The sequence below is a fragment of the Oryzias melastigma genome, linkage group LG5 (genome assembly GCF_002922805.2).
Source record: "Oryzias melastigma strain HK-1 linkage group LG5, ASM292280v2, whole genome shotgun sequence".
NCBI classification, from domain to species: domain Eukaryota; kingdom Metazoa; phylum Chordata; class Actinopteri; order Beloniformes; family Adrianichthyidae; genus Oryzias; species Oryzias melastigma.
In genome coordinates, this window is record NC_050516.1 from 17,901,366 (window position 1) to 17,923,541 (window position 22,176).

At 37.4% G+C, this 22,176-nt stretch overlaps 1 protein-coding gene across 11 annotated transcripts in view; it reads right to left on the reverse strand.

Moving 5' to 3' along the window:
- The window catches only part of magi1b (membrane associated guanylate kinase, WW and PDZ domain containing 1b), a 112,267-nt gene that overhangs the window by 41,385 nt on the left and 48,706 nt on the right, over positions 1-22,176 (reverse strand). For all 11 annotated transcript variants that reach the window (XM_024269240.2, XM_024269235.2, XM_024269234.2 and 8 more), the window contains exons 3-4: positions 3,117-3,236; positions 708-950 (exon numbers count right to left, since the gene is read on the reverse strand). In XM_024269240.2, the coding sequence (XP_024125008.1) occupies positions 708-950; positions 3,117-3,236 (363 nt within the window). The remainder of the gene's footprint in view (positions 1-707; positions 951-3,116; positions 3,237-22,176) is intronic.

Consider the following 22,176-nt stretch of genomic DNA (forward strand, 5'->3'; position numbering starts at 1 on the left):
TTTAACTTTATTCAATAGATATCTAAAAGAAAAAAAAACAATGTCTAGTTGAATTCAAACATTGTTGAAACATTTTGAACATCACCTCCTGTTGTTCTTAACATGTTGCTTTGCATTTGAACAGAAATCCTGACCACGTCTTTAAGCTTATTTCAAATCATTTACAAGGATTCAGAGTTACTGAATTGATGCTATCGAAGCCAAAATAACAAACTGATTGCAGACACATATTCAGTATATCTGTTACTTTAAATAATGTTATTTTTCAACACTTAAAAACCAACAAATGACTATTTTATTTTAAACCGACGACTTCATAAAATATGTTTTCACTAAATGTTTTACATTCTGCATGATCAGCATCACGATTTTCAAAAAGACAGCTGTGGTTTTAAAGTCAGAAACATAAACAGTCACTTAATTTGAGATTAATTATATCAATTTCTCCTGATGAAATTTGCGTTTTTTAATGAAGACACCTGATATGCAACATTAAAATGTTGATCAACTTGTAGCTTTGTTTCAATAATTTCTTTGCTGAAAATTAATTCTAGAATTAAAGGAAAAATACTGCTTTTTCTTCTAATTAGAACTAAATCAGAATGAACAAACCTATGATAACAACAGTCATAGTTCGACAGAATTTCTAACTCTGGACCTCTGTGAAGCAGATGAACTGTGGGTCAGTTCTGCTCCTCTCCACATACCTGTGATGCTGCTGTTCATGTCAGGGAGGTCCTCGTCGTCCTCCAGCTGCGGCTCTCCAAACCCTATTCCAGCATTGTGCATGTCATTGTAGGACTTGGCGCGTCGAGGAGTGGAGTTCTGCGAGCCCGGCAGGCTACTGTTGAGCCCGACCAGCAGTGGCACATCACCGCCACTACTACTATTGCTGATCACTTTCCCACCGGGGGGCTGCACCGGTGGCTTGGGCGTCCCATAATAGTTGCCTAGGCAACAAAGGAGGGGTGGAGAAGAAGAGAGGGGGAGATTAGAAAGACAAAAAGTAGCAGGAGGGCATGGGAGAGGAGGTCAGAAGGTTCTGTGTGAACCTGTGGAAGGGGGGGTGTTACTCAGCTATTGTGTGTAATGTGAAAGTATGCAAGAGAATATTCCTAATGTGAATTTTAATTAATCTGTTTAGTTTACATTTCAAAACTACTCTTTCAGATGATGAAAACTACTTTTATTTCACTTTTATTTCACTATTTCACTAAGAAAACATTTGTCATTTCCTACTTATTCATACATTTCACACAAACAGGAACTCCAGGTTTATGTCAAACAGTGTTTTTGCGTACAGCAGTTGTTGTCTCCTGTGTTCTCTGGAACTTCCCAACACCGTGGGAGGATTTTTTTTAGCCATTTGCTCTCAAAGCCTGAAGACAGCTGCCAATCCCCCCAGGAGGGGATGTCCCAGTAAGTTCACCCCAAGGTCAGACTAGGGCTGGCCTACAAAAAATACCCCCCAGAGATATTCAGATAGTGTCACCAACTGCAGGCATCCATTTTTTGGTTCAATTCTTTTCTGATGTATGTGAACTGAAACATTTACGGCTTCTTTGTGCATAAAAATACAGATAACATTTAGATGATTCAAACAAAAATTCAATGGATTACAAAAAGAAAAAAAAATTATGGTAGACACAATGTGTTTTCTTTACGTTGACTTTAACAAGCTTTTTGCCACAAAATTATTCTGTCAACAACATTCAGATGTACGCATGATAAGACCAAAGAGCAGCTGTGGAACATTAGGCTGCAACACACTTTTTGGCATATAAATCCAAAGGAACAACGTCCAACGACAACTGCAAAGCTCAGGGGTGTGAGGCGATGGCTCAAGGTTTGTTGTGAAGTTGCGTGATTAAAGTCGGCACTAGAGCTGGGTTGGTAAAATCGATTTGAATTGATTAAATAATTTGAATCGATTAAGACTTAATAGATCAATAATAAATTCATAAAAATATAGATTTAAAATTGATAAAAATTGATTTAGCACATAAAGCTAAAGTCCACCAGCTTGATGCTAACGTTTAACTAAATTTCAGACAGGACGGCTAATGCTAACGCTTGGTCAACGTAAACATACATTGCTGACTAAATGAACATCTTTATAAGCTCACAGGCAAGAATTTTCCAAACACCTTCAAGGAAATATTCTTTAAAGTAACTATTTGTAGTCTAAAGCACCATTTCTAGCTCATACTTTCTTCTTCTTCTGGAATAAGGTGTAATGCTATAGCGCAATCGCCACCTAGTGGCGAAACTGAAACGCCCTCCAGGAGAGGCAGAACAATGTTTACAATGTTAATAATCTGAACATTTTTGTTAGAACTTCTCCTTTTAAGAAACCATGTCACACTGTATGATATTAACAATCTCATTATTTCACTACTACAATTTAAAATATGTGAACTGTATCAGATTAATATAAATATATTCAAAACACATAGTAGATTAACAATGTAATTCATGACATATGTGTATAAATGTGTAAACTCAAAATTGGATTGAATCAAAATGAATTAAGTGGATCAAAAGAATCGATCTAGGCTCTGGTGAATCGAATAGTTTCTAGAAATTATTATCGATACTTAGCCTAGTCGGCACAATGCCTAACTCAACTTCAAGTTAAAAGTTGGTGTTTGAACTCCCAGAAGACGCCTCACTAGCATCAAACCCTCATCAAGATAATCACAGTTTGCTTGAACTAATACAACACAAAAAAGGTATGTTTTTGTGTTTTTATAGAACAAAATGTGTAAATATTAAAGTGCAGGGTGGAAAAATATGTGAACCCTTGAATTGAATAACTAGTTGACCCTCACTTGGCAGCAATACCTTCAACCAAGTTGAAATTGTATTAGTTTACGCAGACTATGTTTATCATGTGATATGACTTAAATGAAGATCAGAACACTTTTTGTGGCAAATTCATGGAGAAATCCAAGTAATTCCAAAGGGTTCACATATTTTCTCCTGCAGCTGTATTTGCACATTAGTAGAAGCATGGCAGCAGAACTCTGTTCTGATGGTTACATAGGTATTTCAAAGTTTTCTCTTGATCAAATGATGAAACTTTTATGAAAATTCTCCAGATTTTTTTTTTTTACCGTCGTATGTTCCTATTTCCAGAAGGGTTCCACTTTTTTCCAACTTTAAAAAATCCTCCACCGAGAGGAAGTTGTAATCCACACCATGAACTTCTTGGTCCCGTGGAGCACGTGTAGTACCTAAAGAAAAAAACAAAAAGAACAGAAATTGAATAAAAATTCATGCTGCAAAAAACACATTTCATTTGAAAAGCTTTGAATTAGCATTTTTATTCAATTTTCATCAAATTTTTTTATATTTTCATAAAAATTGTGCAACAATTCCCTTTTTGTGATTGAATAGGTTAAAACTTATTGCGTTTAAATCTACCTAAGCAGGGACATGAACTCAACAGAAGGCCATAAATAACAGATTTTCAATTGTTGATGTTTCCTCACGCTGGGTTAGAGTGTGAATGACTGTGTTAGCACCTAGTAAGATCTAGCCATATGTTTGGGGGAATTGTGAGTCTATGTGTGAAAATGGATGTGATTTGGCTTGCACCCTGTGAGACTCCCATCCTTGCCTTGAAAAGCACTTGGACAGAATGGCATGAATGGCAAACCTAATCTAACAGAAAAAAACAACATTTTATTGTGATATTTTATTGTGATGATCTTAACCACTCAGATTTTCACCACTTTATTTAAATTTCCACGCAATAAATCTCTGAAACTGAAGAAATGGAAAATTATAAAAAACAAAACTCAAACCGTTTAATTTATTTTGTGACAACAGAAGAAGCTTAGCGTTCATTTCTTTTTCTTGCTTCCTTTGACCTTCTCCTTCTTTCATCTCCTGATCTCTTCATCTCCCAATCACTTTGTCTCCAGTGGCCTGGTAAGCAATAAGCAGGTAAAAATAGATGTGTGGGGATATGGGGACAGGCTACCTCTGTAGCTACGCTCAGTGACACTGGTGATAAATCACACATGCACAACACCCTTACTCAAGCAAGCATGGATTACACTCTTGCAGCCATAAACAAAGGAGATGCATCTCGTCCGTATTTGACAACCACGGCTCTGATACTCAAAACGCTCTTAACCTGCCTCAACTCAGACACCTGCCACAGCATTTGTGTTTTTTTTTTTTGTTGTTTGTTTGTTCCTGGTCTGCAGTTCTTTTACATAAGGAAAAAATAAAGTCTTTTAAGTCACTTCCCATCTTAAATATATTTATGATACCAACTATGCAGAGTCTTCAGCTGAGCTCAGTCATGCACTTCACCTCCACGACAACAGAGGCCATTGAGCCAACTTAGTTTGAAAGTGGAATTGTGACCAGTGTACCAAAAAGGGGAGAAAAAGCACAGCCTTGGCTTACATCCATAAGCAGGACATGTTTATCACTCTTGGCTAAATTAATTCAATACTCTCTGCACACAAAAGCCCCATTGACCGAGCTGGGAAATAAAGTGAGGGAACAAACTGGTTGGCGGTTTGACCGGAAGATATCTCCAATGAAGACCACCTTTATTTCAGGGTAAAAATGAGATGGAGTAAGAATTTAAAGTGAATAGAAAGAAGTAAACCAGTCCAGAATGTGTAAAGATCTCTATCAGATCATTTTTAGTCTTAAGTCTTGTGACCACTATTGTTTTGTTTTTTTACTCAACTAAAATAAATGTATTATTTTACATTACAGACAGAAATCAAAACTGTTGCAGGATTCTCCCAAACGCTCCGTTCACTCATCTCTACTTTTCTCCTGTGAAACAATCCCGTCTGAAGCCTCTTCAGCATGTTTTAATGATCAAAAACTGAAAGTGCAATGCCCTGAAAATCTCCAGTGCCTACAAGTACAGGCTGCAAACAAGAATCCTGGACTCTATAAATGCACAAGAGGAAAAAAAACTGAATATTTGGAGTTGTGCATAGTTTTTAGAGTTGTCCCTCTCTTTCGGTCTATTCTCATTGGTATGAAGGGACAAATGAGGAAGGACAGAGTTTAGCCACCTCAGGCAATCCGGCAGAAGGTTGACAAAAATACCAAATGCCATGGAGTAATCTTCTGGCATGTATGTGAATGTCAGTCATGGACTTGTGCGCTTATTGACCTGAAATTGGGAAAAATAAATAAAAAAATAGTGCACGAATAAAACTTCCCTATTTCAAACTAAATTCTACCAGGTAAAATTTAAGTAAGTGGGTCAACTTAGCTGAACACAAAACATGTTTCAACTCATCAACCCATTATTAATCACAAATATATTTTAATTAAGTGAAAAAGTTGTTTTACAGGAAAACATTGCTGTATTTTTTAGATCACAAAACCAGAATGACATGTTAGTGAAAGATTATAAGTATGAATGTAAATCTTTATAAACCACTTTTATTTAGGAAAAAAAATGCAAAGCTTTATGATTTTTGAAAGCGTTTCCTTTTAGAAATAAAAACAACTTGATTTGGTTGATACATTATTTCTAAAGCTGACACTGTGACTTCCTTCCTTTTAAAAACGGCTTCCTATGTACATTCCATTTCACTGTTCAAACCCCCATCCTGTCTACAGTGGCACCACTAAAACTGAATCCAATAAAGTATGTTGTTCTTAGCCTAAAGTCAGCCGGTCCTCAGCTCTCAAGTGTGGACACACATCAACATTCTAAAGGTTAATCTTTTCGTTTTTGTCTGCACGCTCTCATCAAAAAGTTGACAGTTGGACTGCACTGCTTCAAGCTACAGTACCAGCATCATTCTGAGCTCATAGGCAGACAAGAAAGTACTGCAGAAACATCATAAAACTGTCCATTTTAAGGGTGTATTTAAATAGAAACCATATCTGTCCAGTGCTAATAAATTCTCTTCTAAACGAAGTAAATATGCGATCGATCGGTGATGACAACGCCTTACCTTCTAGAAAATAAAACGCACGACCAAATTCAATGGCAGTCGAGGACAGGAATGTCTGCGGTGGATTGTAGCTCCAAGTCATCGCTGCTATTTTCTGTACATGATAAAGGTGTGAAACAGTAGGACAGATGACACGAATGTCTGAACTTCAATAGGGAAGTAGCAGCAGAAAAAAGAAGCACTTTGCCAGCTAAAGAGCCACAAATCAGCATGTTGTTTGTGGTTATAAATAGATTTTAAGTGAAGGTACAGTCGTACTCCTTTTTCTTTTGGTGGGCTGTCATTGCTCCTTGTTATACAACATGGCGAAAAAAATATTGACAATTTGAGCCATAATTTAAAAATTTTTTCGCTTCTTTGCGGTATCAACTTACAATTAAAATGAGAGGGGGGAGAAATAATGCATTTAGCAGCACAATGATGGCAGACATCCATTAAACTAAAAATGGAAATGATTAAAAAGTCTCCAACCATATTATAAGTATGCCAACTTCATTGGAAATATCTGTTAAAGACTGATGGTGCATTCAAACAACCATGTCAAATTTGAACTCTGTGTTTTATAAACCTGACGCTCCTGAAGTATGTGGGAGGAGCTAATGTCAAAGGCTTTTTGAATCAGTTTGTTGAATCAAAACAATGATTTCTATTCACCTTTTTAGTCTGTTTTAAGAAGAAAAAAAAATCCACAATATCTTCACGACTTGCACCAGTACTAAAAACTGAAGGTGAGTTTCTATCTTTATCTTCAGTCTCAAACTGAAAGGCAGCTGAGGTTTAAAACACAGTTAAACAAAATGGATTGCTTTAATGTGCTTATTGTAGGAATGATCTTCACCTTCCTGCCTCTTAGCTACAGACAAATCCAAGCAGCTCATCTATATTTCATTGATGGCAGCCTATTTTAAGGGAGGGTCTGGCCCTCTGGTGGCCTGACAAACTGACAATAATTGCTTATATTGGTGGAGGCAAAAGCAAGACCCAATATGAAAGCTATGAAAAACCGATCATCCTTAATGGCAACAGTTCACAGCAGACAGCCACAACCCAACTTCTAAAAATACCCATGTGTGAAAAATCTGTTTATTTCCAACACTAGCAATCCCCCAAAGCAGCAGTGCACCCTGGGCGCTCCCATCCCCAGGCCTGGCCTTGCATTTGAGCTGTGACCTACATTTGATTCCCTCCACAAGGACAACTGCCCTCCAATTCTTTGAAGACTTTGACTTCATGGCTTGGAGCTGAGCAGGTGTCCTGGTACAGCAATGTGGTGCACATTTATGTGTGTTCCTTTAACATGCTTGGACTACATAGAACAAACACACAAAAAGTACTTTTTTAAACACGAGAGAAAATAATGAAATGATTGACAACAACATTCAGATCGGAAACTACTCATCTCAAAAAGACATTTTCCATGTCACTTCATCACTGTTGATTCAACAAAACCAACTGAGTTAACACACACAGCCCTAAAGCCGCACACTTAGCAGCTTTGTGTCTGTCATAGTTATCTACCACAACATGAACACATCCTGTGAGCTGTTTAAAAGTTTGTGAACCCCTAGAAGTGTATATGTTCAATATTATCTTTAACAAGACGGAGATTGGGAGTTTTCTTTTTTGAAGTTCTAGAAAAGTACTCTCAACACAGAAAAAGCTTTGCCGACAAAACAGTTTGTACAGATTCCTGCTCAGTTCAAAGCTTTTACTTGGTGCTTAAAAAAACATTTCTCAGATTTTTGTGCATCACAGTAAAAAAAAAAATCCAAATGTCCAATTTCTTTCCATTTAAGATCCCTTTTTAGATTACTGAGAGAAAAATATTACACTCTATTACTGTAAAAGATTTGAAATGAGTGATTTTTGCAGGTTTGGGTTGAGCATGTCAAGCATAGGCTCAACTGTTTGTTTAATGCAAAGGTTGACCCGTTTTTCTAATTCAAAAGATGAGGATCAGATCATCTCTCTGTGTGGATTAGCTACATAACTTAAGATGAAGTCTTTTTACTCTTTTAGAGGTTGGCTTTTAGATTTAGCCTTTTTTTATGTTCCTCTCTGCATTTATTCCACAAAAAGATGTTGTTACATTTTCTAAACAAGCAAAGTTTAGAAGGCTCAGAATTCATAACCTAAAAATAAAAACAGATGCAGAGAAACATGAATTACCAACATTTTTGGAATAAAAGTCACCCCTGAGTTTAAGTTGTTGCAGCAAAAAAATGCACAATAAACTAGAATAAATAAAGTACAGTATTATTCACACGGGGGGTATAAGTCACACTTTTTTTGAGAAATGTATTTAATAAAATACGGGACCGTAAACAAACATTTCATCTTAATCATAATAACATAATAAATGACGATAATAGACTGAATATATGCACGCTTCAATACCGTAACACATCTATGCTTATTTAGCTTCATGGAATACAGAGGAATTTAGTATATTAGGGTAACATAAATAATTATTTAGATATCTATAACGGCGTAAGTGGTGCTTTTTCTTCTACAATGCTGTCAGGGCAAATCCTGATATACACACCTACAGTGACCCCTTGTGGTTGCTGACTTTTTTAAAACTTTTTTAACTTATTTAAGTGACACAACTGACCAAACTATGCCAAAAACACACAACTTTTACTTTGAAAAATATGGTACTAAATTCCTAACACCATCCTTTCCTGATGAAGCTTTACTCATGTCTCCCACTTGAAAATGAGTAAAATGCTTTTAATGCTAAATGATTCTATTTAAAATGACCCTCATAGAAAAATGTTCACCAGAGTTACAAGATATCAAATAAATAACCTTATTAAATAGTTGGTCCTGAAAGACCTTTGACCTGGCTGTTTAGATGATTTTAGCAAAGTAGTATTTTGTTTCACTTTTTTAGTTATGTAAAATATTCTATCTGCAAACAAAGTGTCCATCCAATCAAAACTGATCCTGCTTTTTGATGACACGTGATTTTACCTTAACTGTAAAATTATCTGTTGATCTATTTTGGACATTTTTCGTTTTAAATAGAAAGTTTACACAGAACAGTTATTAAACATTCTTATCTATTTGGTTTTCTTTTGATTTAAAATGATTTTTGCAGTATTTATTTGCAGACATGCAGAAATTATTTAAATAAAAAAGTAATGTGCATTTTAAAAAAAATGTCTCGTTTTAGATTGAACGCAATTTTGAATTTAAAAAGAGATGATAGAACACGTAAAAAAGTTGAAGAATCAAATGAGGAAGTGAAGGAACTCAATGCAATTATAGTGCAGTCGTGGTGGCCATAACTCTATTTATACCAATTCTTTTGCTGTGCAATGAGCTAAAATGATTCCTTTTTTAATTAAATCTTGATTAGGAATTTTAAAGTTTGAAAAGAAGCCTACAGACTTCAGATTTACAGACTTCAGAGAAGAGCTAGAGACAAGAGATCAGAGAAATACCAAGGAGGAAAATGCCAAAACGCAGACAGTGAAGTTTTAATTATGTTAGCAGCCACGACTGCAGAACAACAGGAGAGAAAAGCATAAATATGATTTATGAACATTTCAGCATGATGGAGTGATCGGTACCTTGGGTGAAAAGTAGGCCATCATAAATGTGTCTGGCAATGATTCATTATCATGATTGTTCTATTAATAGCTACAGTTATGCTTATAGTGTTTCTGTGCTGCCATTCAGGTCATTCTGGACAGGATGTTTGTGAGTTTTGGACAATAAATCTGTATCCTGGCTATGTCTCTGAGTAATTTTTGTGGAGAATGACACAAATTATGGTCATTTTTAGTGGTTCTTTTGGTGGCCTTCTGTGTGTTTCCCTTTTCTTCATATGTAGAATAGAGCTATTTTGTTGTACTCATACCTGTAGTTCTTCAAATGAAAATAAAGGCAATTCATTTGTTCATTAAACTTTTTAAAAACATTCTTCTGCTAATCTCTCTCTCTCTCCATCTCTCCAATCTGTGCTGAATATTCATCTGGTCCACTGTAATATTTCTGACACTTTCTCTATCAATTTGAAATCAACTAACAAAATAAATCTTTAGAATCAAATCTCTAAAGAAATATTACAGCTTTGATATTAGACATTTGCTTATAACAATGATTTACTCCTCTCTTCAGATTGCTAAAAAAAAATCTTCATTCATTCTTTTTATTTTCATTTATACATGTGCAAACCTCTAACTTATTTGCTTGTTAAGTTCGTTTCTGTTTCCTTGACATAATTTCACCTACTTTTATTGCTAAAAAATGTCAGAAGTAACATTTTTCTGCAGGTCATCTTGCATTTCTGAATTGTTGACAATCATCTGCAGAAGCTGCAAATAAGAATCAAGAGAGAATTCTACAAAAAAAAAATGCTGTACAAACGTGACCATTACTTGGACAAGGGCATAATTTGCATAATTATAAGATTAACTTTAAAAAGTATAAAAGGCTGGACGTGGCTTCATAGTGCAGATTATATTTAAATTTAAGAGTCAATTTTAAATCACCTGTTGAAAGGGCAAAACAGCTCAGTGTTTAACCTTCTAGTATAATGTAGTACAGTAGCAGCAGTGTTATAGGAGGCCTCCAAACAGCTTCTGTTCAGCTACTAGAAAAGTGGACAGATAGACTGAAAAATGTTGTCAAATTACGTACAGTATAAATTCCTGTTACTTAGCTAGCTATAGTTTGTTGGATAAAAAAAAAAAATCACGTGTATCAGTGTTAGTTATTCTGCGAATTTATGTCATAATCTGTTTTTCTCCTGAGCTTTTCAGATCTGTTTTTAGACACAGGTGCGCACTAAGACTGTCTGCAGGACCTAATTAAGAAGACTTATGTCTTCTGTTCCTGCAGTCATATGAGTTTCTGAATTTTCCACACAAACTGGCAGAAAAAGCAACATTTTCTCAGAGTCTGGACAAACATGTTCATCATAAACTGTAGGGCATTATGGAAGGAAATGCAGAAAGTATAAAACCATACATGTATGGAACATGTTATGTACCGGTTTTGTGATTATAGATTAAAAGAGACTTTAAATATATATATAGATGAGACTTCAGGGAACATCTTAGGTAGGGCTGGGCGATATGGCAAAAAAATAAAATCACGATTTTTTAAATTTTATTTCACGATTTCGATTTTATCACGATATTTTTAAAATAAATTCAAATTTAATTATATTGATTTTAGTTGAAAGAAGTAAACATATTTTTGAACAAATATTTACATTTATTCGAATTAAATAGTTATCTATTAAGATTAACCTGTAAATATTGCAAGAATTGCGTCTTCTACTGCTACAGGTAATGCATTGCTGTCAAATGAACAGCTTCTAAATATCAGTGAGTTTTAATTTTTCCTTTGTGCTAAAATCCATAAAACAGAGCTTGTAAATGATTGTCACCCAAGACCAGAAATGAGGGAGACTGATGAAGTTTATAGCATGAATGACTGATAAAGTTTAGTAAAGTCCTTTCTCTATTAAAAACAGCTCAAAGTGCTAAATAATAAAAATAATAATAATAAAAAAAAACACCATTTACCACATTTTAAAATGAAACTGAAACTTTTATTATTTTTGGATTACATACATGCTAAATAAATCTCAATTGCTTCAGAATTTACCTTCAAATAGACGATTTCGTTGTACTTTGAGAAAAAGGCTCCAGCTAGCATCTTTAACTGATACAAAAACATTTTTAAACTTGGATGATAACATCAAATACATCTGCCAAACTGTTAAGATTCAAAACACAGAGATAATAGCAGTAAATGTTGTGGCAGGTTAAAGTTTACATCCACAGCTCCTTCACTAACATCTGCTCTCTGCTGTGTTTATGTCACTGAGCAGAAAGCTAGCGTTAGCATTAGCGCTGTTTATTCTAGTTGGGCTTTTATTCGGTCCGAACGACCAAGAAAGAACCTCAACGGTGACGCCACGGATTAAGAAAATTATGTGCAAACTCACTTACACTTCTTACAAGGGGAGTGCGACCGACGATAAGATTTAGGCTCTTACAGTAGCTAGCAAAAGCTATGCAAAGAGCTAGCAAAACAATGCAGCACCGGGCATCTTGACAGAACATTTTACGTGTTTCCTACATGAATTACCATCAGTTTTTGTGCAGGTTGAACGTAAATACGTGCAATTAACATCCGCTATGTTTAAAAACACGAAACATTAATAAAAACATACATTAAAGAACCAAACTAGCATGTCTGTCACGAGTTGCTAGCACCCACTTTAGCCTAAACTTTAGCACACAGTTCAAAGTTCTCAGCCTGATTTCTCTCTATTAAAATGCGATTCCTGTCCTGTGATGATTCCTCTCCATCGGATTATTTTGGTGTCGAGGTTTTTGAAGTCGATTGCAAGACACTGCGTCTCCTTTTGTTACTTTTTCGGACCTCCGTCATTCATTACTCGACGGCGCACGCGACTCTGTCCCGTTGTTTGTCACGTGACTTCCAAACAGGAAAAACACACCGGGGAGGAGGAGGAGGAGGAGGAGCAGCAGCAGCTCGGATTTAAAGTCACAGCTGTCAACAAGCTTTTGCCTTCTCGCTCTTGCAGCTTTTCGTAGAATATCGCGATATAACGATATCTTAAAAATGACCTATCGTCAGCTTTGGATATCGTACACGGTTTTTTATCGTCATATCGCCCAGCCCTAATCTTAGGCATAAAACAGTGAACTGGACAAAAGTCTATATTAAAAAAGGATCAGTAAGTATTTAAGCATTGAGAGCTGACTATGTAACCTTTTTATGTTTCCCAAAAAATATAGATTCAAGGAAAGGGAATGAAGTTCCAAATGAATTTAAATCAAGTTTTGCATTTTCTGATCCAGCTTGTGTCTAATGATCACATCATCCACTTGAAGGCTCCCAAGTTTTGTCATTGAGTGCCATTAGGAAATACATAAATATCATACTCTTAATCAGCTACAAATAAAAAAAGATCAATATTCAATTTTAAAAGGTTGTAAGTTAAATAATTAATCAAAATCATCAAATTATCATTAAAGACCCTCTTCAATGAAAATGATTTTTTTTCTTAACATGTTCTTGCGGTATTTTTGTCATATAAAAAACATTAAGCTCAAATTTACATTTCAGAGTATTTCTTGATTTAAATCATAGTTAATCAGGAGTAGATGAAAAAATTAACTAGGCGGGCCACAAGCTCCCTGTTCCGCTCCATTCTAATACATTCATTTGCAGACAAATAGATCCATCTACGTCTTCATTTCCTTATCTGAGCTGGTGTCTGACTCAAAACTATACGGCTGGACAGCTCTCAAGACATTTGTGTTGCACTGCATGTTAGCTTGGAGTTGTGAGGGGCAGTAAACTAGCCAGAGAGGATGTAAACAGAGGGATGATGGGAAATGAGCATAGGCTTACTTACTCCCGGTTAACAGGTGCAAATTTCTAATGAACTCCTGCTGCTCTGCAGAAAAATGTCTAATAAAATAAAAAAAAATGTTTGTTTTTCTTTTTTTGGCTAAAAATGCATAATTATAATTAAAAGACCACTGGGAACACATCTGTAATACTTTAAAATATGATCAGAGTGGTCATAAATCCATAACTGAATAAAGGTTTCCCTTTATTTGTATCTGATGGTTTGAGAAGACTGCATTTAGGATTTTAAAGGGTCACCCCCCCCTTACTCACAGAGCCACAAAGTGACTAAAGACTCGATGTTAAGAATCTCAATGTGGAGTTAAGAAGAGAGTCTGTCTCTATATAGATATTAGGGCTAAGGTTGCTATTGTAAACGCCATCTTGGTCACACCTGCCATCACTTGTATTCTCCTGGTAGTTTTAGAAACTTTCACTATTCTTATTCCTCACACCAGACCTCCAGCTGGAAGAGCTGTGATCTACATCTGAGATGACCACCAGTAACTGTACACAGATCAAAAATAATGTAGGACACACCACAGGAATGGAATTTATTATTTGTGGTTACACCTTAAAGGAGTTTGGTTAAGATCAATGAAACTCAGTTTTGTTTCTTTGTTTGGAGGGTGAACTATATCCAAAGGGGTCTTAAATTCTTCTATCTGCAGCTTGTATGAGCAGAGATCACTGAAAAGTTTCTTAGTTTGCATTTAAGCCTCTCATTTTTTTTTTTTTCGTTTAGCTGAAGAAGACCAATAACACATTCTTCTGCAATGTGACAAACACAGCATGAAGATTTCCAATTGAGCATTTTGCACGACAAAACCCAGAAGAAGGAATTTACTGTAGGAAAACCACAAGTTTTCTGGTTGTCTCGCAGCATTCTTCTCTGTCATCAGATTCATTCGATACAATCATTATTATTCAATCACGATGGTCTAAAGTGAGTGTTTCCAAAGTGGTATGCTAGCAATGGAAAATAGAGCTTTGCCCAGAAAGAATCAACCTCTGGAGCCCACAAAAGGAGGTCAAGGGGGTTCATTTTAAGAGAACTCTCTAACCTCAAGTTATTTTACTTGTTTCCAATGAGCAACAAGTAAAAAACATGTCTTTTCAGCTTGATGTTTCTCACCAGATGTCTCTGAAGCTCCATACAGTTAACTTGCAAAACTCCACTCGAATCATCTTTTAGTTTATTGTAAAAGGGTTTCCAGAGGTCTTTATTTATGCCGTTTTAGTCAAAAAAAAAAAAAAAAGGCGTTTTCTAGGATGTTTTTTCTGCAGAGCGGCAGAGTTCATTAGAAATTCACACCAAGTCCTGAGCGAAGCTGTTGGGATGGAAGAGATGATATCCCACCATCCCTTTGTTTTCAATCTCTCCCACTGGCTTACAGACCCTCACAACCCCAAAATGACATTAGCACTGAAAATGAAAAAGGAGAGACATATCTGAGCTATCCAGCTGTACAATTTTGAACCAGATGCCAGTGGTGGTGGCCGTGGTGCAACGGTGAGTGGTCGAACTGCTGATCAGAAGATTGCAGGTTCGATTCCCGCCTTGCCCGCTCATGTGTCGACACTGAACCCCACGTTGCTTCTAATGGAAGATTGGCGTCAGTGTTTGGCAGCGAAGCCACCATCAGTGTGTGACTGGGTGAATGGGTCTGTGACTCTAAGTGCATTGGGCCTTCGTCGAAGGCAGAAAGGCGCTATACAAGTATACACCATCTGCCAGCTCAGACAAGGAAAACGAAGACGTTCATGGATCTATTTGTCTGCAAGTGGATGCATCAGCATTGAACGGAGCAGGTAGACTATGACCCGCCCATTTCAGTTTCTACATTACAACTGAGAGCTATTTCCAATTGCATTTTTTCATCTGTTCCCAGATAATCATGGTTTGAATAAAGAAATACTCAGATATGGAGTTTTAATATCGTGTTCTTTTATATATGTCTTCCATCATGAGAAAAATACTATAAGAACATGTTAAAAACACCAAAAACATGATTTTCATTGGAGTGGATTATTTAACCAACAAAGACTAGCCAGCCTTATATTAAAGTGAACTGTCGCACATTTTCCTATAAGTCAATATTCAATGTAATACAAAAAGGAACTAATGTCCATTAAGAAATACAGGGTTTTTAGTAGCAATATATCGAGGAAACAATTTTGTTTCTCGATTAGGGTTTAATGGAGCATCTGCCTGGAATGAGTGGCTACTCAAAAACGCAACATAGTTGGTGGATGAGAACCAGGAATGGCGGATTATGTCTGCCTTAGAAATCTTGGCTTCGGTTTAAAGACCCAACTGCAATGCAGAAGCTTTTACAGAAACCTTTCTCTAAGTAGCCACAATAAAATATGCCGTCATGTGAGGCTGGCCAAACGCTTTGCAAGAGAAAACCATCCTTTTCCAAGCACGGCAAACTGCATGAACGCTCACAAACAGGCGGGTACGGATGGCAGACTGCCGTCACCATTCAAAACCAAAACAGATCCATCCACCATCTTGGTCACAGTGGGCCTGCCAGTTCTTTTTTCTTTTTTTGGTGAAAGACATGCACACATACACGGCAGACACACGCACGCATGAGAATGCAGGAGGGGTGACTGGGGTTTGTCAGCGCAGCAGGGGGATGCAGCCATCTGTCCCAGTAAAGGGTTAATCCAGCCATCAGCACAGGCCACAGAATCCAGCATTTTCTTGCTCTCAAATTTCTGTCTTTTAGCTTGGTTGTGATTTTTTTTTATTTGTTTCTTTAGGAGAGGAGGATAAAAAAAACCTTCATTTATAGTTTACCAAACCCCTCAGTCTCTCCAATGGAATTTTAAAAACATATCTTTAAATATAGGAACCCAGGTTGGATGCTAAAGGGGGCTTCGTTTGCTTTTTGGAGGGTAACTGGTTGGTGCAGACTCTTTTGAGATATGAGTTATTTTGTGTCTGAGGGGACATTGTTTTCATTTCTATGGCTCGCTGGAAGAAGCTGGTAAAGGAGAGCCGACACACAAACTCACACACATACATTCACAACACGCACATCCCAATCACGTCAAAAACATGCCTTTCTTCAGACTTGTGACGTGCTCCATTTTTCCTCCTTATGGGATTTTTCCCCCCTTAAGCTCTACATGATTTCCTCAAAGAAAGGAAGTGGCAGAGACAAGAGGGTCCAAAAGAGCCGGACAAATGGAGGGATTTGAATGAAAAAAAAAAGAAAACACATAAAACCTAAAAGGCCAAGAGTGCAGAGTGAAGCTAAATCAACCAGAAAGCTGTCTGAAAATGCTATACTCCCCCCCCACCACCACCACTCCAATACACTCACAGCAGGCCTTTGTCTTTTTATTCTACCATAAAAAAGCACCATAGGCTAAATGTTACCTACAGCCTCATGGAAGGGGGAAAGAAAAGCTTTTAAATGATCCATTTAGAGGGGTGGGCAGGGAGTCGCGATGATGGATGGATGGATGGAGATGGAGGGTGATGGTAGTGAAGAGGGGGGTCAAGCAGATTTGAGATCAACTAAAAAAAAAGGGGGGGGGGGCAGAAAAGCGGCATAAATGCACAAAAAAGGGAGAATTGGCAAAAAATAAATAAATAAATAAAAACAAGAGGAGCTAGCTAAGCTAAGCATCCAAGACGCGCAAAGACAGACAGACAGCCAGCAGTTTGCTCCTGGAGGTAATGGCTTCCAATACGATCATACATGTCAACAGATCACACAGCCTTTATGCAGCTGACACACAAATGAAGCTCTTGCTACAGAAAGGCGCAGATCGTGCATTCACCCATGGGAAGCCACACTCAGACATAAAGGGGGCCACAGGCAGACACTTCCAACCGAACCCAAGACAGACAGACAGACAGACACAGACAGCTTCCGTTTGACCACAACACATCAGCCTCCATTACTGCCAGCGATGTGCCTTCGTCTGCCTCGCTCTGCTCCTGATACCTTCCGCCTGATGCACAGCCATCCTCGCCATCCCGCCTCTCCATCTCCCTCCATCCCAGCCCCCCCAGCATTAAATCACAGCAGTGTTCCCTTTGCAAATCAAACACAAAAACAAAATACCTCAGTCAGAAAGCTTGTGAGGGGGGCTTCTGCTCCTTTTCCCCCCCAGCACACAGAACAACACCCACTCGACAGGAAGCGAGGGGGGGAGAGAAGAAAGAAAATCCAACTGGTGTAGAGGAGTGACAGAAAAAAGAAGGCAGGTTTAAAGATCCTTCTCCCCTCCACCTTCCTCTTCTGTCTATCCTCTGTCCAGATTTGGCTGATGATGCTAAGCTAACCCAAGCTAAGCTAAGCAGCATCCACACTGGCTTACAGCGCACTCCGTCTCATACCCACACACACCGATGCTAATCTGCTGCCTCTCACTCGGTGACTGAGCCCCGCTGCCTCCAGTCTCCCAGGCACCCACATTTACCCGCCCACCTCCCCAAAACCATCTCCAGCTCCCTCCTCTTCTTTAGGACCTTTACCCCCCTTTTTTTTCCCAACTTCTTTTTTTCTCACAGATCCTAATAGCCCCCCCCCCCAGTTTCTTTTCTCTTCGGCACAATTGCTCTTGCAAACTGAGAGACGGGCGGCTCAGGGAGTTCATAACAACTTCCCTCTTGACCAACATGTGAAGAGGACAGGAGTCGGAGCAGGAAACCTTGTTGCAACACAGACTATTCCAAAATATTTTGATAGCAGAGAGGTGGGATGAGTTTGAAAGAATGAACTGGGCGAGTGCATACATTTGCATGTCTACAACACATTAAAAAACACAGTGCCCTCAATTGGAATTCCAGTGGTCAAAAGCAAACGAAGTTGTAAGATGTCATTAACAAAGAGCAAACCCCAACACATATTTGTATGGTGTTGCTCTGGTAAGATATAGAGAAAGAAATGATACATCCATGTGGAAAAGGGTTTGAAAAATAAAAAAGATGCAACAGGGTGCAGGGTCAAAGGTTGTGACATGGGTGTTTGTATTTATTTCTTAACAAATATAAACCATAATTTTAAATAAAAAAAATATGCAGCTTTGATTCAGGATATAGTTAAAGTCCAATCCTCATTTAGCTTTGGAACACTATCCTGGGATTTCTATTTCTAGTTGACTAACTTAACCCAAATGTTCCAATACGTATAATAATGAATGTGGCTAAACATTATCATTGAAATATTAGCTTGACTAAAAATTTAGTATAAAAGACTATTTAAGATGAAATAAGGTGTTATCAACCCATTTTTTATTCTTCCTGTTTCTATCTATCCAATCTGCATTGTCCTTGAGTGACAAAAAAGCACAATGTATAAATTAGCTGAGCTGTGCAAATACCATTAAAATCAATGAATCTTGCTGGAAGAGATATCAGCTATTGACACATTACTGACACCATTTGGAATTTACCAACTACCATAAAACACTAACTCCAGTAAGGCAACAGTTTAAAGGGTGATAAACCTTTGCTCAAGTTGCAAACTGATCAACCATTTCATTATTTTTATGGTTCAGGTATGCCAAGAGTCCACTCTCCCTCTAACAGAGTTCCTTACACTTGTTTTTGTTATCTTTTTGCCACTTCCTCGGATCTTCTGATGATTTTTTGTCCCACACTTAATGCTTTAACTTTTTTCATCATTGTCTTTTTATCAACAGAGATTGACACTTGGGTTAGAAACCACAACATAGTACCAATCATTTTTTGTTTTAACTAGCCATCTTGTCTTTTTTCCCCTTCTGATGAAGACTAAAACTTTTCCCAAATGGGAATACTAAGCAAAATCTAGGAAAAATTTTTTGTTACATTGGCTTAAGTCTACCTTGTGCTGGACACCAGATATGGTGAAGATGGAGAACGGCTCAGATGGACCTTAGGGTATCTTCAAGCTGTGTCCTCATGTCAAGTGACTATGTTAGAATCAACACTTCTTTATACTGCTTTCTGTCACGTGTAACAAAACATTCAACTTAAATTGGATTGATTTTGTTTTAAAGGCCCACTCCAACCCTCTTTTGAGTTTCAATTAGTCTTTTAATCCAAATTATGCTGTTTTTAGCCAAAATCAATAAATCTGTGTTGTTTTCTAGACCATGGTTTCTGCAGAGCGGTAGGAGTTGATTAAAAATCCACCTCTGAGTTGTGGGTGGGACTGTTGGCGTGGTAGGAAGCCTGCACTCATTTCCCATTATCCCTTTGTTTACATTCTCTCCCATAAGCTTATAGCCCATCACAACCCCAAGATAACATTAGCGGTGCAACAAAAATGCTAAGCAATATCGGAGCTATACAGCTGTACAGGTTTGAGCCAGATGCCAGCTCAGATGGGGAAAATGGAGAAATACATAGATCTTTTTGTCTGCAAGTGAATGCTTTGGAATGGAGTGGAGCAGGTAACTTGTGACCCACTGGTTGTAGTTTGTATGTAACAACTACAAGCTTTTTCAAACTGCATTTTTTGTCTTCTCCTGATTCACCATGTTTTGAATAAAGAAATACTGATAAATGCAGTTTTAATATTCATTTTCTTTTTATATGTCTTCCAACATGAGAAAAATGCTACAAGAACATACTAAAAACACCAAAAACATTTTTCATTGAAGTGGGCCATTAAAACTTATCATCAGAAAAAGATTTTTTTTCTCCACTTTTGGCTCAAGAGTTCATCTAAAACAAAATAATTTGTCTTTCTGCTAGGTTCCCATCTTTCAAATTAAAACAGTATTTTACCAGAAGTAATTGGGAATTATTTACGAGAAACGTTCATAGATTTGTAAATGGATTCAGCAAGTATGTGGTAATATGAGATTTCCTAATGTGTTTCGATTCAAATTATACATCTAAGCTCTGCCTTGAGTATTTTTTCTTTTTTTGTCTTTGTGTTGTTCACTGTCTACAAAAACACCAGAATTTCATGTTTAGCATAATAACAGCTGTGATTCTGGAAAAAAAAGTGTTTTTTTTCCAGAAAAGAAACAAAAACATCAAAATGATAAATTTAAAAAACAAGTTTAAAGATGACATGCATGTACATGAATATTTATAAAGGCTGCTATATGAATATGAATTTCTAAACCATCCGACATCACATAATTTGCAAATATGTGGAGGTGAAATAATAAACAAATTATAGTTGTATTCCACCACAGCTGCTGGTTAAAGACAGCAAAGCTTTAGAACAATCAAAATTAACCGAACCATAAAAAACTTTCTGGGTAATTACTATAAATTATATTTTTACTTAGTTTTATTACAGTAGCGAAGTTAGATTCAGTTATCACAATGTCATCTGTCTGTGGAATTTTTAACTGTGATGAACCAGAATGGCAGCTTTTGTTTACACTGTCGCTGGACACAAACATGTTCACATCAGTCGGCGCCATTGAGTCCGATTCATACAGATTTTTCTATCAGCTCGACTGGTGAGCTGAATAAGCGTTGATTTAAGTGAGTTTCCTTCTCCCTTTTTTTCTTCCCCCCATTCTTGCACAGTGTCACCCTTTCAGCACTATGCCCATCCCCCTTCTCTCCCCCATTCCCACATCCAAACCCCACCCCACCCCCATCACGATCCCTGCAGCTCCAGCCCCCACCTCCCTCTGAGGCGTCCTCTTAGCCTATATACAGGTCGTCCAATCGTATGCACTGCCAGACCCGTAAATGATGGCACGTGAAAACGGGTTTCTACGAACACCGAGCAGTTGAAACAAAACAACAACAAAAATCATCACTATGCAATGCCGCTACTTGCCTTGATGCAGGAGCGACCAGTCTCCTTTTCAAGGCTGCGGACACTGAATGGTGAGCTTTAACACCAGGTAAAAACCCAACAGAGAAATCCTTCCCACTTCTCCCAGCGAGTGCGACGATCGCTGTCAACTGGCAGGAAAAATGAGAGGAAGACAAAGACTGCTCGTAAGGGAGAGAGGGAGCAGCGGAGGCAGAGGATGACAGGAGGCTGTGGTGTCATGAGCCACGGAGGGGGTTAGGGCTGGGAAAATGGGAATGGTGAACGTGTGAATGGGGTGACCACGAGGCAAGTAAGGAAATGCCTCAGCAGATGGGGGAGGACGAGAGCGACAAAGCAGGATGGCAGTGTTTCAGTTCAACACATTTATTGTGTGAATGCATTCAATGCATTCACACTATTGAGATTCTTTATTTACGTTTTCTTCCGTACGTTTTTCAGCACGTAAAGACTCAAGCACACTTTATGGGATTTATGCAATCTAGGTGTCAAAACGTTCAGCACGTTAAGGACATTACTGCTTGTATTTTTGGTTTTCACAAATTTTACAGTTTTCGCGATATTACGCAATTTATGCGAATTTTTAGCCCATGTTAAGTCAATAGGAAAATTTAAAACTTTTTACTGCACCTTAAAACTTTTACAATATTGGTATCAAAACGTTCAGCACATTCAGGACATTAATGCACGAACTTTTGGTATTTGTACATTTTACATTTTTTTACGAAATTTATGCTAATTAAGGCAATTTAAGCAATTAATGCTAATTAATGCAATTTAAGCACTTAATGCACGTATACAATTTAAGCAAATACTGCAAACTTCAGCAATTTACGCGATTTACAACAACCGCATTAATGCTATAATGCATTCACACTAGCATTATCGCAGGTAATGCGACTTTTCTAGTTTCATTTGCTGTTATTTTTCATTTTCTCTGTTCATTGAATTAAAAATTTTGTTGGGGCATAAAAATGTTCCAAATATTTACATGATCAATTGACAGGGAGAGGAAAGCTGACACTATTCTTTATTAGCAAAACATTTTTGGATTTAAA